Source organism: Drosophila kikkawai, chromosome 2L, assembly GCF_030179895.1.
Source record: "Drosophila kikkawai strain 14028-0561.14 chromosome 2L, DkikHiC1v2, whole genome shotgun sequence".
In the NCBI taxonomy this organism is placed as follows: domain Eukaryota; kingdom Metazoa; phylum Arthropoda; class Insecta; order Diptera; family Drosophilidae; genus Drosophila; species Drosophila kikkawai.
The window spans coordinates 24,034,118-24,050,567 of NC_091728.1; the positions used below are offsets into that span (position 1 = coordinate 24,034,118).

Sequence of the window (16,450 nt, forward strand, 5' to 3'; positions counted from 1 at the left end):
AATATATATTTTAAAATTAAAATTAAACCCCGAAAAGTGCCCTCTGTTATAAATAATTATGTCGTCAGCAATTAAATTTAAATAATTACTCTTGTATAAAGTTTTATTATGCACTTATTATAAATTTAAATATTATAGTTTTAGAAATATGAAAGAAATATATGAAACTATTATGTGTTTACTATATTATAATGTACAGAAATTCTTGCTGTTCACAATGCTAGTGTTTAAATTTAATTAAAAGCAATTTAATTAATTTTATTTTCAAAGTTCCTCCATCAGCTGTTTTTATTAATATGACCAAAAAGCCCTTCCCCGCTCCTTCGATAACTTTCAGGTTTTTCCCACAGCCGCGCTCGACCACACTGCGTTTCAACAAAAGTATAAGACCGACGGTCGGCACACATTTTCAATATTGTTCGTTATTTCGCTTCGACTTGTGTAATATTAATGCGGTGTCAACTCGTAAACAGAATGCTGTGCCACTATAAAACGCATAAACTTTGATATCGCCCAATTTTTCGGATGCGGCACGGATTCAAACAGTCTGACGCTGGCCCCTTTGGTCGCTGTTGGTGAATCTCTATATCCCAGTAGTCGTCGGCTTTCCGCAACTGCAGTGTCCCGCGCAATCGCTGGGCATGATTATCCACGCGAGTTCGGCTTTTTGAATTGCAGAGCGCAAAGTCTGTGAGGCCAAGGATTGACTTTCCCCTCCCCACCTAGAAGACAGCATCGAGTCCTCGCAGGAGCAGCAACGACCACTGCTCCCATTTCGCATAACCTAAAAAGGCACGTGCACCGTGTGCCAGCTGCGACGTAGAAGAGTTTTCTGCGTGCCACCACACACAGTCAGTCGGTTCCTCTCCGACAGAATACCGAAGACATGGCCACGACAGCCGACCAACTACCACCTGCCGCCACACTCCTCAACGGACAGCAGTCAATGATGGCCACCAGCAATGGCCAGGAGCAGCAGCAGGAGAAGGAACAAGAGCAGCAGGTTGTGATCAGCAAGTCCACCTCACCGAAGCCCGGAGCCATGCCCAGCCTCAAGTTGATCAAAATGGGCTCCGTGTCCCAGAAGGAGAAGCGTGTGTACAAGATTGTCCTTACTGGCGGTGAGTTTTGCTCGTTTTCCCAGGAAGTCAAAAAATTTGGCTTTTGTGTATCTGTTACAAGTGTCCGAGTATCCTCGTACTCTCGCATCCAGGGCCCACCCCCGAATTCCGATTTGTTTACGATTTGTGTCAAGGTCGTGGCGCTGCGATTGAGGGGTAGAGATTGTGTCCTGCGCGCAGCTTCTTCCCCGCCACGCGGATTCTCACGGTTCGACCTCTGGTTTCCCCTCCCCACTTGGCCCACCTGGCCAGCGGGATAGGAATATATTTTGTATTCATTATGCACAGCTACTGCGGCTACCGGCTTTTTTCAAAGCCCCCGCGCTGCCTGACGTATGTGAAAAAAGCCGAGAGCCACCATAAAACCAGTTTTTTTTTGTCCGGACCATCATCATCATATGAGCAGTGGTTGGGCGCGTGGTCTAATCATTTAATTTGGCTCAAGTTATGGCTGTGATTAGAAGCCCCACAAAAACAATACATGTAGCATTGATGTATTGGCGGGCATATCTCTCGTATATACGTATACTACTTGTCCCTGTGCATTATCGCTTTCGTTTTGGGCTGACTTCCTCCACCCATAAAGCTAATAATTCTGTGGTGACGCGTTAAAGGAAGAGGGGCGGGCAGGCTGAATGATAAAAGACAGGCCCCATCACCACGTGGGGCGGAGGGTACTCAATAGAAAGTTCCCACTAAATTCCCAATAAGACCCATTCAAAGAATTGCTTATCGGTTAGCTGGGATTTCATTTATTTATTTTTCAAACTGTCTGGCTCACTCTGTATCGATTTCCCCTGATCGGTGAACAGTGCATCGACCATGATGGCCAGTAAGGGGCGTAATTGCAGTCAGGGTCAGCCTGGGCTAAGCTAATCAACCAAGAGCTCTAGACTGCAGCTGACTCACTGGAATTTGGGACACAAGTCGTTATATATTATTTCCTTCTCGTCAATCCGAACAATGCACAATTAAGGAAAACTGAAGGTTGAACTTACTTGCCTTTATAGAAGTTCTTATCTAGGAAAGAAATGTGTTTTGGCATTACGATTAACGATTTGAAGAACTCCAAATTTTGACAGCAAAAATATTCCAATTTAGTCATCATGAAAAGCATTTAACAAACTTGAGCATTTATTTTATATTTTATGGGTGTTAAATTAAATTTAGTTTCAAGTTTTAAATGTTTCCCTTAAATAAATTTACAAACTTAATTAGTGTTAAGAATAGCATTCTTTGTTTTAAAACAAGTTATAATAACATGAAATTGTAATTAAGGAATTACACGTGTCTAGTCAACTTACAAAAGATTTAAGTTATAAAATAAATAGCAATCTTGCCCTGGTTTTTTGTTAAGAAATTTAACCTTAACCTGGCTGTAAATAAATAAAGAAAGTCAATGTATATAATACAATATTATATTATTCATTTTCAGGGCCCTGTGGCGGCAAGACGACGGGCCAGTCCCGATTGTGCACCTTCTTCGAGAACCTTGGATGGAAGGTGAGTGTCGTGGGGAAGCAATGGGATGGGATGGGACCATGGGGGCATTTTGGGGGGATCCTGGGGCGATCCTAGTGTAAGTGGTGCCCAAGCAGAGGCGGGCGACGGCGAAAGAGGATGATGAGGAGTAGCGTCACCTTTAGAGATACTCCCTCCTCTCTTAAAATTTCTATTGCCCCCTGAAAACCGAAACAAAGCAATGAGCATGTTAAATATTTTCAGGTATTCCGCGTGCCTGAAACGGCCACTGTTTTACTCAGGTAAATGCTCTCTCCACACACTTAATTACACTGAAAAAAATATAAAATAAACAAAACTAAAGTAAAAATCAAGCTAAGCGCGGCACTCAAGGCGAAAGGAGCCGCTCAAGGAGGCCGCCACCTGAGTAGGGCCCCGAGTAGCTTTGCCTGCCCATCGTCTTCGGCCTGAGACGATCACCATTTATATTCAGAAACAGATTAATTCGAGTCTCGTTGCCGAATAACTCTCCTTTTGCCTTGTGAATACCAATAGATATGCCACGAACAGATGCTAATCCCCACTCTCCGTCTTTCTCTCTATTTCTCCCCCACACATCCGAACTCTAGTGGCGGCGTGAAGTTCTCCGACCTGACCGAAAAAGAGGGTAAGTAGAGAAAGAGGTGCTGCTACCGTACGGAAGAACAGGGAGTTGAAGTTGGCTAGGAGCGGAGCAGAGGAGTGAGGAGTCTTACATTGCAAGCATTTTCCGAGCGAGAGGCACACACTGTCAAGTTCGGGGCAGAGGCTGTGTGCGGTTTCTCGAAACAACGAAAATAAATCAAAATATTTACTTTCCGAGGAGAGAGAGACGACCAACCACAAAGAATCCCTATACTATACATGCTAGGGGTATTTTTAAAATCGGCAAGTGCGACAGCCGCCATTCTATATAGATAGTATAGATGAGTATATCTAGTGTATATCTCTGAGTATATATAGTCAGACGACGGCCCCCGCCAAAGTCACGTCTTCAATGAAACCTTACGTAATGCCGTTGGACATGGTACGATTCGAATTCCTACTCGATATCCTGATTGCGTGACTCGAGGCCATTTCACTTGCACTTGTCTTCCTTTTAACTCGCGCAAACAATTTGTCAATTATGGTTATTAATGGATTCGCCAACTCGCGACGCAGGGGGTTGCCAAGAGCAGGGGCTGTCTTTAGATTGCCGAAAGCGCTAGCCGATAAGATATATAGATAAGGAGGTGGCCAGTTCTGATCACATGTCTGTCGATTTCCTGTCGCAATTCCTTGCAAAGCCTGGGATGTAGGACAAACTGAGGTCTCTATGAGTCACTCGACGACGACTGCGGGCGACCAGGGGGAGCTGAAACCTTTGGCCAGGGCTAATCTAATACCCACTCACACCAAACCAAACCAAAACAACCAACCAACCACACGCCACCACACTCACAGACCCGCCCACGCCAACCACGTTCGTTTACAAAGATCTGCCCTTCGCCGCTCCGGAGCACAGTCTCATCGATCTAACCGCATCCTGTCCGCGCTGCTTGGCCAAGGCTGCCTCCCGGCCGAATGGCAGCGAAGGTGAGTTGCGACACAAAGGAGCCACAGATCGGTTGTTAAATATGCATATATCCTTCTGTTTTGCAAAACTGCGCAAACCGCTCTAATCGAACCGAACTGAGTACCCAGTCCAAGTCCAGTCTCCTGCTGTTTTTAACCTGCGTCCTTGAGCTGCTTTATTATTATTTCAAATTAAAAATGCATTTTGTCAACCCGGCACCGGCAAAGTCTTGGAACACAGACCCCGTCACCGGCTGTCACACGTATCTTTGCTTTGTGTCCCGTCCCTAAAAGACTTGACATTTCACCAAACAGACACAGCTCTCTCCCTCTTTAATAACTCCTATAAAGTGTACTATGTGATGTGTGTGTGTGTTTTTTGTTCTCTGTTTGTTCTGGCTTCTTTACTATGATTTATGTGCCTCGTCCATCTAACAACACTTGTGTACATCTATTCTACCTAACAGATAATATATATTTGCTCATTTCAATAACAATATTTCACGCCAAGCCTCTGCAATTCGTCGCTAGTCGCTACACTTTCAGCAAATTTAAATGGGACATTTAAATTTAGCCAGTCGCAGCATATGTTATGAGCAAAGAGGCGAATATATATCTTGGTCATTGGTCTGGTGGGGCCTGTCCCGCTAAGCACGTGTGTGGGATGGTATCTGGACAATGAACATCCAAGAAATGGAATTGTTGGGTGGGATGATACATAGAAGTTTGAAGTCTGGAAGTTTTCTTATAAGAACAGTTTACTTTAGATCACGAATTACGATCATTAGTTGGGAATTATAAACTCAATAAAAAATCTCTTTTTTTTAAATATATTTTTGTTATGTGTACTTATTATTTTGCGACTTAATAAATACCTTTTTTTAATGCCAAATAATCTCTTTAATTTGCTAAAATTAATCATTTTCAAAATGAGCTCAATTTGTCGTATCTCTAGTTTTTTAAAAGTAATAAATATATGAAAAAAATACAATTTTTAAGCTCTTCAGCAGCCACTGTAAATGCCAAATACATATTATTCTCGACCAGTCAGTCAGCCATGGCCACATGGCAGTTTCCCAGCTAAAAGCCATTTTCGTTTTCAGTTCGGCATTATATTTATTTTTTTGGTATTTATCCTATGTGCCGATCTGACTCTCAGACTGGCTAATTAAATGTGTGTATTATGGGACGAATATAATGTGAAATGTGAAATGTATCATCGCGTCACGTGTGCTCGTGATGCTGACGCGAGTTCGACATCCGCTTCCCAAGCCTGCCCCCTTCTCGATCGAGAGGCCCCCATCGAAGCCCCTCCGACTTTTGTTTACTCTCTCTTCGCAGTTGGACGTTAAAATGCCGCTCCATTCAATTATTTTTTGCTGTGCTGGGTTCTCCTACACAGTTGGGATTGAAATAATAGGAGTAATATTCGAAAATGAGTTTGGTTTACTACTAAAAATAATTACCTTTCAAAACAAATTTATTATAAAGTTAAAAAACAAAATATTACTCTTAAAATATTAAATTCTTTGGCTTTGTGTTTATTTTTTCTTATGAGAAAGAAACTATAAATATACATTTATATTATTTATTAATTATTTAAATATGACCTTTAAATAATTTAAAAATATTACACTGAATCAAGCAGTAAAGAGTAATGGTATTTAATTAGTTTGAATTATTTTGTTGAAATTTATAATTAAAACCAGAATTTTCCTTATTGTTAAATCACCTTTACTTTAACAATTAAATATTTTAAGGAAAAACACAATGGCTTCCTTAAATTACAAGCAAAAATAACCTTGTGAAATTACCTCTAGGTTTATTTTCTTTAATTTCGCATATTCATGCTAATGCTAATATTTCAACCGCAGCTGTGTTTGTGTGCGATAGTTGTACACAGATCCATAAAAATAAGCACATACATATAGGAACATTTAATAGATAATGTATATGAAGAAAAGGGGGCTGGACGGGGCAGGTGGGTGGTGTAGGGGGGGGAGGGGTTTGTCACAAGTCTTGCCAAAGAATTCTCGTTTGAACTCGTTATCGTCGCTTGGCTGTCTGTCTGTCTGCCAGTTTTGTCGGTGGTCCGTCCTCCTTGCTCGATTGATTTCCCCAAATTGATTGCTAAACGATTTTATTTTTTTCTTTGTTAGTTTTTTTTTTGCCTGTTGATTTGCTCCCAGCCCTACCCCTTTCGCCCTTCATTTACCTTCTTTTTTTTTTGTTTCATTTATATTTATATATATTTGTAAGTTACCCATCCAACTCCTTCATTAGGCAAATCTTTTGCTTATGCAAATTAACTTGGCTAAATATACATGTATGTTTGTATGTGGAAAAAGAACCTCCTAATCTGCATACATTTTTATTATCTCGGAGTCCATTAAAGGTTGGCTGGGCAATCACACACAATCGCCAGAACAACACACAACTAGCATACCTACCTCAGTTCTAAGACAATCATCCAGATGTTTTAATGCACAGGGAAAAATATAAATTAACTATACTAGAAACAGCGTAGTTATAATCAAAGTTTTTTAAAAGGAACTATGCAAATATAAAGGGTACTACAATATAATTAAACTATAAATATTAACATAGTATTAAAAAGCATAATGGGATAAGATATTCTCTTAACTCTTCTGTAATTCTAAATCTTGAACTTTTTACTCATCAAAAGTAGTTTGAAACATCAATTAATGAATCGTTTCTGACTTTCAAAGACATCCTAAAAAATAAATTCAATTAAAAAGGAAAAAATATTAATTAAATATATTAAAAACCCAAGTTATTTAATATTTCCAGTGTACCGATTTCCATTGTCTAATGCGCAATAGCTGGTGAAATTGCAAATACGCGTACACTCGCTTACATACAATCTTGAGGCTTTTTTTGTTTTCATTATATTTTCTCTTGCATCATCGTTGCTAATTGAATTAGAACAAAAACCGTAGCAAAAACACAGAATAAAAAATAAAAAAGGCAGCAGTAAACAATGGCAAACAAGCCAACGACGCGTCCCACAAATCGATCCATTTCACCTGTCACACGATGCGGCGAGTCAAGTTCAATGCAATTGCAGCAGAAATTGCTATAGAAATTTCAACCAATAAAAAAGGCACAAGCTAATGCGTAAACAAAGGCAGCAGCAGTGCATTTTTTGTATGCTTTTTTTCCGCAATTGCACGCGACTGAGAATAGCAACAAGTGTTGTTGCGTCGCTCCCCCAAAATGCACCTGACTCCAACCACAGCCACTGAACCCACCTGACATTGCCTTTCACTTCATAACAACTACAGAGGAACTTGTCTTGGTGAACTGAAAAAAAAGAACACTTAAAAAGACAATCTTTCTAGTAATTTTAGCTAGCAACATGTTTCTAGCAACAGGTTGGCTTCAATTGTCAACATTTTCTTCATTCTCACACTTGATTATACCTTTTCTACAATTATATTCAAAATTAGTCTGATTTCTTTTTAAAAAATGTTTACAAAAAGTTGCAAATTTCGCTTACAAAGCCAAATTAAAGCGGATTAATTTGAACAAAAAGCTGTTTCTTTTCCGGAAACTTGTGTGTTGATATTGCTGACTCTGTAAAATATAAGTTTTCCAAAAAATTATATGATTTGTATGGGATCCACAAAATATTTTATGATTATACCTTTAACTTATCACAGAAGAAACTGCTAATTCTGCAGCTTATTCTTTTTAGTTTTATCAAATCACTCCACTCAGCTTTTTTATTTAATATTGAAGCCAATATAGGTTATCTTTAGTTATTTAAAAAGATTAGTAACTGCTCGAGAACGTTCACTGTGCTCGTTATAAATAAGTGTGCGGTTATGAAATATAGAAAGCTTATCGCTAATGATGGCGGCTGCCGGTGACTCCCTGTCTCTGGGAATAAAACCCCCTCGTCGCCGCCTAAATCAGCTGAGGCTCTGTGTGTGGCGCAGTGGGAGATTACTATTAAGTTACTTGTTTCAACTGCTTTGGCTTGATGACGACGGTCGAGGCGCTAGATTTAGGGAATAGAATGTAAAGAAAACATTTCGTATGAAAACCGAAATAAAAATAAGCGTTTATAAATAGAGGCATTCGCTCACAGCATTTTCCGGTTAATATTTTGGTTGAATTTGACTTTTTCAAGCTATTAAAGAGCAGGAAATGCCAGAGTTGAACGAAAAGCAAATAGATAAATTAAATCAGGCAATTTAAAAGCAATTTAATTTTCGTGGTTTCATTGTACAAACAGCGAGCTTTATGTTTGTCTTATTTAAGCTTCAGAAAATTACTAAACCAGACCAGAAATATGACTGCAAATAACCGCTTTCCAAATGAATAAAATCATTGAAATCTAATTGAGAGTCTGGAGGAAGACAGGCGCAAAAGTCACACTGTCATTCCATCCATTGAGACAGTAACATCTGGGAGCAGATGAGCTCTTTAACCTCCAGCTGATTAGGAACTGTTTATGGGGAAACAAAAAATAAGGCATTTCCATCCCCGTTGACAACAACAAGTTGATTGAACTGAACTGTGTTAAATTCGATTCGTTCGCCCGCCACTCACTCACTCATTCCATCGACTCAAATTCAGATTAGGTTTCATCGCCTCGACTTGACATCGCTGAACTCGCAGAACTGGATACTGGCCATCGTCCATCAACAGCACTGTCATCCCACTTCAATCAGAGCCCAAGTCCAATTAATTCTCTTACAATTCGATGCCCACAGTGTTAAATTTCCTTCGATTCGAATTTGCTTGCAATTGTATTTCGATTTCTATTTGTTTTGATAGTAAATAAACACAAATAAAAAACGCAAACCAATGCGATGAGAGAGTCCAAAGAGTAACGTTCTCCATCCACTCCTTCCTCCCCCAAACGCAGCCTACAAGTTCCAGGAGAACCTGATCCGCACCATGGTGCAAATTGAGAACACCTACTTTGAGCTCGGCAACTCGAGCACCCGCAACTGTCTGATAATCTGCGATCGCGGCGTTATGGATGCCAGTGCCTGTGAGTTTTGATCTTTAGCCCGGTTTGGAATCTGAAGAAAATTAACCCGATTAACCCTCCTTGTTGCAGATATATCGAAGGACAAGTGGGAGAAGATGATGGCGGGCAACAAATGGAATCCCGTGGAGATGCGTGACAATCGCTACAACCAGATCCTTCACTTGGTTTCGGCTGCCAACGGTGCCGAGGACTTTTACTCCACAGAGGTGAGTTTGTCTTCCTGCTGGTCAGCAGAGCAGTTTTCACTTGACCAAATTCTCTTGTCTAATCGCCCGATAAAAATGGTAGAACAGAAAGCGCCACTATCAGGTATCCAATGAAATGGTCACGGTCGCCACTGTTAATATTCAACTTGAAATTCATGCCTTTGTATTATATTTAAATTCAAATGTTATAATCCATTTATTATAGTTTTCTTTGTAATTTTCTTAACCCTAGATGGTCGTTCTTATTTTAAAGTAAAGTGTGTACATGCTAGAGGATGTAGCCTGTACCTATCGAAAACTACAGCTAAAACAATGATGATTTTAGCTCTTTCATGAAGATGAAATATGTACTAAAGCTCATTTGTAAACTTAATTAGAACGTCAGGTAGCTCAGACCCATCATTTTTGTTACAGTTGTTTTTTCAAATATTTATAGTGGCTTTCTAATCGGCGCTAAGGGCTAAGCACTCCAAATCCAACAGTTAACTGATTGCATGATCGTTTCTTTCAGGACCACGCCTGCCGCTCCGAGGGCGTTGATCTGGCCAGGGAACTGGACTACAAATCGGCTGCCGCCTGGGTGGGCCATCCCTACTTCGATGTGATTGACAACTCCACCAACTTTGAGGCGAAGATGAATCGCATGATTGAGTCGGTATGCCAGAAACTTGGCATTGATATTGGCGATCGTTTGCAGGCCACGTCGCGCAAGCTGAAATATCTGGGTAGGTTTTCCCTTCCGTGTCAATAAGAGTCCTTCTAAAGCAGCTCGCTTGGTCACCTCTTACAGTTGCCGCCTTGCCCGCCGACAGCGAGTTTCCGCCCTTCCAGGACTTTGATGTGGTGCATCATTATCTGCAATCCGCCGGGCCCAAGGTGCAGGCACGCCTACGCAAGCGCGGGCAAAAGAACCACTGGAGCTACATTCACACACAGAGGCGTCCCAACGTCCACGGGCAGGCCCGTATCGAGGTGAAGACCCAGCTGACGCATCGCGACTACATGAACCTGCTGGCGCAGCGCGACGATGCCCACTTTACCATCTACAAGAAGCGACGCTGCTTCCTCATCAACAACCAATATTTCCAGCTGGACATTTACAAGGAGCCCGGCCATCCACGGTGCGTTTCGTGATCGTTTTTTACTTTAACAAACATATAAAAGTAATTCCCCCTGCAGCTGCAAGGGACTGGTGCTGCTGGAGACATATTCATCGCTCACCGGGGACGCCCTGAAAAACTGCATGCCCAAGTTCCTGAATATTGTCAAGGAGGTGACCGGCGATCCGGACTACTCCATGTTCAATCTCTCCCTGAAGGAGGACTGGAGCATCTCCAAGAAGTTCTGCCGCACGGCGACGCACGGTAAGCAGGACCTACAGCCGGCGCCGCCGAAGCAGTATCATCCCTATGACGAGAACAGCGACTAGGGACCGTCATGGGAGTCATCAACTACCGTGCTCAGCCAAAGAATATGGAACCAAAAGCTTGCGTTTCCGCAGCTGTACATAACATAAGCCTCTGCCTGCGTTTCTTCACTTCATTTCTTTTGAAATTCTACGCTCCTCTCTTTATGATTTCGGCCTGACCTCTGTGTTTTCTCTGTTCTTTTGATTTTATAGCTAACGGAGTGTCGAGCACGCCGCTGGTCCTCAATGGCCAGTAGTAGGCTTCGGAACTGTCCCTGAATCTCTTTTGCACACGCATTATGTTACACGACAGATAAGCAACACAACACCAATGACCTGGCAACAAAATGTACAAAAACGAAAGCGAAACAGAAGAAGACCCCAAATGAAGGGTGCTCTGATTTACACACACCCCCCCACAAATATTGTTACTTATTTGCGTACTTAGCCGCCCCAGGAGGATGATGATGATGGAGGAGGAACTGTAATCGATGCCCGTACTTAATTTTCTTGTCATTTGTTTGATCGTGTTAATTTTGTAAGCCATAAAGCCTAGATCCTACCACACTTTGTATGTAAATCCATCGATGATGACGTTTTTCTGTGTGTCTTTTGGAGAAATTGTGAACCCGATACTTTTAATTCTAAGTCTAAGCTAAAAAAGAAAAGTAAATAAGATTAAAAAAAACTACAAGACCACCAAAAGCAGTTGGTTTTATTTTATTAAATAAATAGTGAAGCATTTTGAGAGACTGAGACTGACTAGTGGACCTTGGTCTTGTTGATGCGCTTTATCAGAGTGTCTACGGCGCGGTGGATGCGCAGCAGGAGCAGGTAGCCCACAATCAGGGCCGGCAAGCTGACAAAGGTGGCCAGCGCCTCGTAGATGAAGCGCGGCGCAAATATCTTCCAAACCATCAAGTGGCGGCAGTGAATAGTGCAAGCGAGCATGGCACAAAAGATCTGAAAGAGGCAAAGATTAATTATCAGTTAAAGCAGCATATATGTATGGTTATCCGCAGCCAGATTTGAAAGGTAATTTTAACAATTATTCCACCTAGATGAGACTTTTGAGTGGTTGCGACTCGAAACTGACTGAAAGATTCTCTCAAAATATGTTAATTTAGAGTCAGTAATTACAGACGTTTTCCAAATAATAATGATTACGATTTTTGTATAGATCTTAATAATACAGATTTGATTTATTATATTATTTACTCTATAATATTAAGTGCATTTTGAAAAACGTTTTTCAATGTTCATTTATTTCAATGAACAAAAAAAAATTTTAAATAAGACGTTCGGATTTATAATTTGTTACCGAATAAGAAGTACAGAATAATTTAACTTAAATTTACAAAAAAAACTAAATTAAATTAACTTTGAAAAATAAATGAATAAATAAAAGATAGTTCTTACCTTGAGTCCTTGCAGCATAAAAAACTGCGCGGCCAGCTTGAAGTTAGCTCCCAGGAACACGTCCTCGTACTCGTACAGAGTCAGCTCGCCCCTCGTCATATCGAAGCCAACCGCCTCGTTGGCCAACTCCGACAAGGTTGTCGTCGCGTCCGCCTTGCCAGCATTGTTCCTACAGCTTCGGATTAGGTTCGGGAACAGGGCGAAGAGGGAGAATGTCTCCGTGCTCAGCAGAGAGTACATGCAGAAGAAGAAGATGGGACCGCAGAAGGTGTTCAGGATCACCAGGCAACCGGATATGACATTGGACTGTCCCAGGCCAGTGGTGCGACCCACGAAGGCGGCGCGCCACTCAATCTGCGAGAGCGTCGTCTGGTGCGAGGTGGCGAAGAAGCAGAAGTGGGCCAGCAGGAACCAGCCCACCAGGGCCGTAAAAGTGGGCTGCACGCAGCTCTCTGAGAGGGAAGAAATCTCTGCATTAAAGCCCTTGTTGCATCCTTCTCCACTTGAGGAGGAACTTACCAAAGCTGGTGGCCGTGCGATAGCGCAGAATGCCGTGCACACTGAGCAGGATGGCGCCGACGGCCACGCAAATCACTAAGCCGATGGAAGCACGCGGTTCCAGGAGGACGATCATCACCAGGGCCAGGAACACGCCAAAGGCGATGACAATGGAGGAGTAAACGGTGGCCAAGCCGTACACCACTGGTATGGCATTTCGACGCTCCACGTCGTCGTCGCCCTCGTACATGCGCTTCATCTTCCTGAATATCTCCGGCACAATGCTCTCGTTGCCGTTGATCGTGACCGTATTGCCGGTCCTTGGGGGCAGCACAAACGTCATCAGCGGAGCGACGGAAACCACTACGATCTGCAGCAGGAGCAGGCCGTAGATGACCAGCGCCATGGCATCTATGTGGGAGCGTTGGATATTCTTGATGGAGCTGTGGGCGAGCAGCACGTGGCCGCCGGCGCAGATGGAGGCCACCGTGGGTCCGTAGCGAGCCAGCAGGACATTGGCCGAATTCCCCGTAAGATTGCCGCAGGATCGGAGGTACAACCGCGTGAGCGTCGTGTACACCACAATCATGAATACGGCCAAGATGTAGGATTTGCCGGTGCCGGGCTTCTTGAGTGAGAATCCCGGGCCACCGCTGGTGGCAAAGTCCGTGCAGTTGCCCTGCTCCTCGCGGCAACGGAACAGTGTGTACGCGAAGCGTATAAAGCAGATCGCCAAGACGCTGGCCAGGATCAGCCTCAACGCAGTGGAGCGCAGCAGCTGGGAGACCTTGAGCTTGTTCCTGAACTCCACGCGAGCGCTCAATCGCAAGAGCTCGTGGCTGAGCACGAGAATAGACCCTGCCAGCAGATAGGACAGCATCTTGGCCTCCTGGATGACGAAGCTGTTCGAGAAGAACACGGCCATGGAGCCGAAGAGCAGGAGGCGCGTGGGCATGTGTCCGAACCGCCTGACAGCAGCCCAGTTTTCGACAATGCTGGCCCAGTGACGAAGCGTGTGGAAGGCCAAGATAACAATACTGGCCAGCGCCGTGAAGAAGATCACTCCGTGCTCTTCCGTCTTGAACGAAAAGTTCTTGTAGTAGCGGTACCCGAACACCCCGGCGGCCAGGTTTATCAGGTACGTGTAGAACACCTCCTTGGCCTTGAAGATGCGCACATAGTCCGCCGGCCGTGAGTTGTTTACCAGCAGGAAGATGAAGAACACGGGCAGGAAGCTGAAGAGCAGCCCGTGCAGCATCTGCGTCGGCTCGAACCTCACCCAGATCTCACGGCAAGTGCTCAAAATGTCACGCAGGTGGATGTTCAGATCGCGCACAAACGACTTGAAGGCCGCCTCGTTGTATATCGTCTGCACGCGGTGGGTGAGCAGAATGAACTCGGTCTCCAGGCGGTCCATCTCGTCCACATTGAAGGTGCGCTTGTTCTCCAGGGCGTACTGGAAGAAGTAGCGGTAGATCTGCTGGGCATTCTGCCAGACGTGGAGTAGCAGGGTCTGGAACCTGTTCAGGTGCGGTACCGGGATCTCGGGAATGAGGTTGAAGTTGATCAGGCCCAGGTTGGAGTAGGGTATGGGTACGCCGAGAATGGTGGCCAAGGTGGGCACTAGATCAATCTGGTAAAGAGATATCACAGTCGCAGTGACGTGCCGACAGATTACCGCTCGTCCTATCTTATCTCACCTGCTGCAGCATTTCGCTATCTGAGCCCGTATCATTGCCGTAGAACCTGTGCTGCTTGGAGTAGGCAAACAGCAGGGCATTGGTTTCGTCATCGGTGTCGCCGCCATGGTCCCCAGATGCCGTCATGCCGTGGTCACCCATCACCAGCAGAGTGGTCTCGTTGTCCATGGCCTCCACCACGGATCTGAATAGGGAGAAACTGTAGTTCCCGGAGCTACTGGTCGGCTCATCATCGCTCCTACCTTATCACTGCGTCCATCTCGCCCAGCTTGCGCGCCATTTCCTCGTGCAAGGGTCCGTGCTTGTGTCCGCAATGATCCACGCCCAGAAAGTGAGCCACCAGCACCTGCCAATCGCCGCTGGCCAGCTCCTTGGGCAGATGCTTCATTATCTGATTGTCCACACTGTCCAGGTCGAAGATATCGAAGCTGGGGTAGGCGTAGGCGCGCTTGAAGCGACGCGGGTACAGATCCGTCCAGGTGCTGTCGCCCAGAAAGACCAGGGGCAGGTCGCTCTTCACAATCTGGTCAATCACATTGTCCTCGTTGATCTCCGGCGAGGCAAAGTTCGATCCGATGTCTATAAAGGTGGGCAAACTGCCGGTGGTCAGACCTTTCAGGCGTTGCATCGTTGTGGTGGGCGGATCCGCCCTGAACCTCATCAGCCTGGCATGATCCGGGCTCTGTTCGAGCAGCTCCTGCAGCACCTTCAATTTGTTCTCGTAGGGCAGAGGCTCCTTGACGTTCTCTTTGTACAGGCCGAACTCGTACTTCAACGCGTCCACCACCAGGATAATCACCTTTGTCTTTTGCGGCAGACACAGATGGGCGGAGGCATTGACATCCTTGAAGACCTCGTTCACAACCTCGTCAGTGAGGAAATACTCCTGCAAATCGAATGACATGTAAAGTTTGATTGATTTCAGAGACGAAATGGTGCTCACATCATTGGGATTCGTGGACAGTCTGCGGCATGTGCTCGTCTCCGTCTTGGAGACGCGGGCCAGCAGGAATCCCCGCGAGAACAGCAGCACTCCGCCGCTAATAAGCAGCGCCAGCCAAATGAGCACGAACAAGTACGTGAAGTTCATCGTCCGGCGTGAATTTGTTAATTAACTGACCTAACTAGGCACACTCAAATACGTTTCGGTAAAAATGAGTAATAATTCGGCATTTAGAACAATGCTCCCTCCTCCCACTGCTGCGCCTTCTTCCGGTCAGCGCAGCCGTTTCCGTTGTTTAAAACTACACTATTTAATCGCACTTTACTTCGGAGCTGCTTATTGGCTCTCCGGCATCACGACGCGCTCTTCTTGGACACTCTTTTCATTTAAAATTCATCATTTTTCCAAAGAATCGCTGGCGGGTGGAAAAAATTAAGTTGGAGGAATACGAAATACGAAAGACCAGGGATGCGCAGCTGTCTGGCCGAAACAGCTGCTGATGCCTTGCAGCCCTGGCATCTTGTAGGGTTGTCAAGTCAAGTGTGTCTTATTGGCGGGGTTTTCGAAAAGTGTGGAGTTTTAAGCAACCGTATCTTAGATATTTTATTTTATAATATTACTAATACTAAATATGTTATATTTTAGGAAGGAAGGAAGGAATTATAAGTGGACACCGAATTAACCTTTTCCCCTTAATGGGGGTCTTCTCATTCAAAACCCGTTGGTCCCTTTTTAAAAAAATTCTTATTTGAAAACTCAAAGAATAATTGAAAACTTTTTTTATTTATTGTATTAAAAAAGGTTCAAAGTAATTTAACAAATTTTTTTTGCCTCGATGGTGGAAAAAAAAGGTTTCGTCACGGCGGCCACGATTCCGGGTTTCCGGAGCGTTTGAAATGAACAAAAAAACGGGGTTATATTCAGTATGGATCATTCTCGGGTGACAGTCGGCAATAATTTTGTAATTTTATTTTTGACAAAATGGCGGCCATTCAAAAATAAAATTCAATTTCGGGCTTTTTTTTTTTAGTTTAGTGTAAAAAAAAATAGTAAACAAAATGGTAACACTTTTTTT

At 43.8% G+C, this 16,450-nt stretch overlaps 2 protein-coding genes across 5 annotated transcripts; one reads left to right on the plus strand and one right to left on the minus strand.

Annotated features, from left to right (window-relative positions):
- Nucleotides 1–369: 369 nt before the first annotated feature.
- Nucleotides 370–11,520, plus strand: Ttd14 (TRPL translocation defect 14). 4 transcript variants are annotated; one of them, XM_017176103.3, is made up of 11 exons: nucleotides 372–1,121; nucleotides 2,557–2,624; nucleotides 2,847–2,884; nucleotides 3,212–3,249; nucleotides 4,065–4,196; nucleotides 9,073–9,201; nucleotides 9,271–9,407; nucleotides 9,919–10,132; nucleotides 10,198–10,528; nucleotides 10,587–10,771; nucleotides 11,029–11,520. In XM_017176103.3, the coding sequence occupies exons 1-11, from the start codon at nucleotides 887–889 to the stop codon at nucleotides 11,070–11,072; spliced, it is 1,551 nt and encodes a 516-aa protein (XP_017031592.1). In that variant the 5' UTR covers nucleotides 372–886; the 3' UTR covers nucleotides 11,073–11,520. The 4 variants fall into 4 exon arrangements, with proteins under 4 accessions (XP_070139471.1, XP_017031592.1, XP_017031593.1 ...); XM_070283370.1 differs by having other exon boundaries at nucleotides 370–1,121; nucleotides 10,587–11,520; XM_017176105.3 differs by lacking the exon at nucleotides 4,065–4,196 and having other exon boundaries at nucleotides 374–1,121.
- Nucleotides 11,494–15,838, minus strand: PIG-O (phosphatidylinositol glycan anchor biosynthesis class O). Its single transcript, XM_017176102.3, has 6 exons — nucleotides 15,376–15,838; nucleotides 14,675–15,318; nucleotides 14,433–14,616; nucleotides 12,754–14,365; nucleotides 12,235–12,686; nucleotides 11,494–11,778 (listed from the first exon to the last, which is right to left on the minus strand). Exons 1-6 carry the CDS (start codon nucleotides 15,520–15,522, stop codon nucleotides 11,578–11,580), a joined length of 3,240 nt encoding a protein of 1,079 aa, XP_017031591.1. The 5' UTR covers nucleotides 15,523–15,838; the 3' UTR covers nucleotides 11,494–11,577.
- Between the last annotated feature and the right edge of the window lie 612 nt (nucleotides 15,839–16,450).

Coding starts and splice junctions, on each gene's coding strand:
- Ttd14 (XM_070283370.1), top strand. CDS start 887: ATGGCCACGACAGCCGACCAACTACCACCTGCCGCCACACTCCTCAAC. Junction 1,122..2,556: donor CAAGATTGTCCTTACTGGCG/GTGAGTTTTGCT, acceptor ATTCATTTTCAG/GGCCCTGTGGCGGCAAGACG. Junction 2,625..2,846: donor TCGAGAACCTTGGATGGAAG/GTGAGTGTCGTG, acceptor AAATATTTTCAG/GTATTCCGCGTGCCTGAAAC.
- PIG-O (XM_017176102.3), bottom strand. CDS start 15,522: ATGAACTTCACGTACTTGTTCGTGCTCATTTGGCTGGCGCTGCTTATT. Junction 14,366..14,432: donor ATAGCGAAATGCTGCAGCAG/GTGAGATAAGAT, acceptor TCTCTTTACCAG/ATTGATCTAGTGCCCACCTT. Junction 12,687..12,753: donor TCGCACGGCCACCAGCTTTG/GTAAGTTCCTCC, acceptor CTTCCCTCTCAG/AGAGCTGCGTGCAGCCCACT.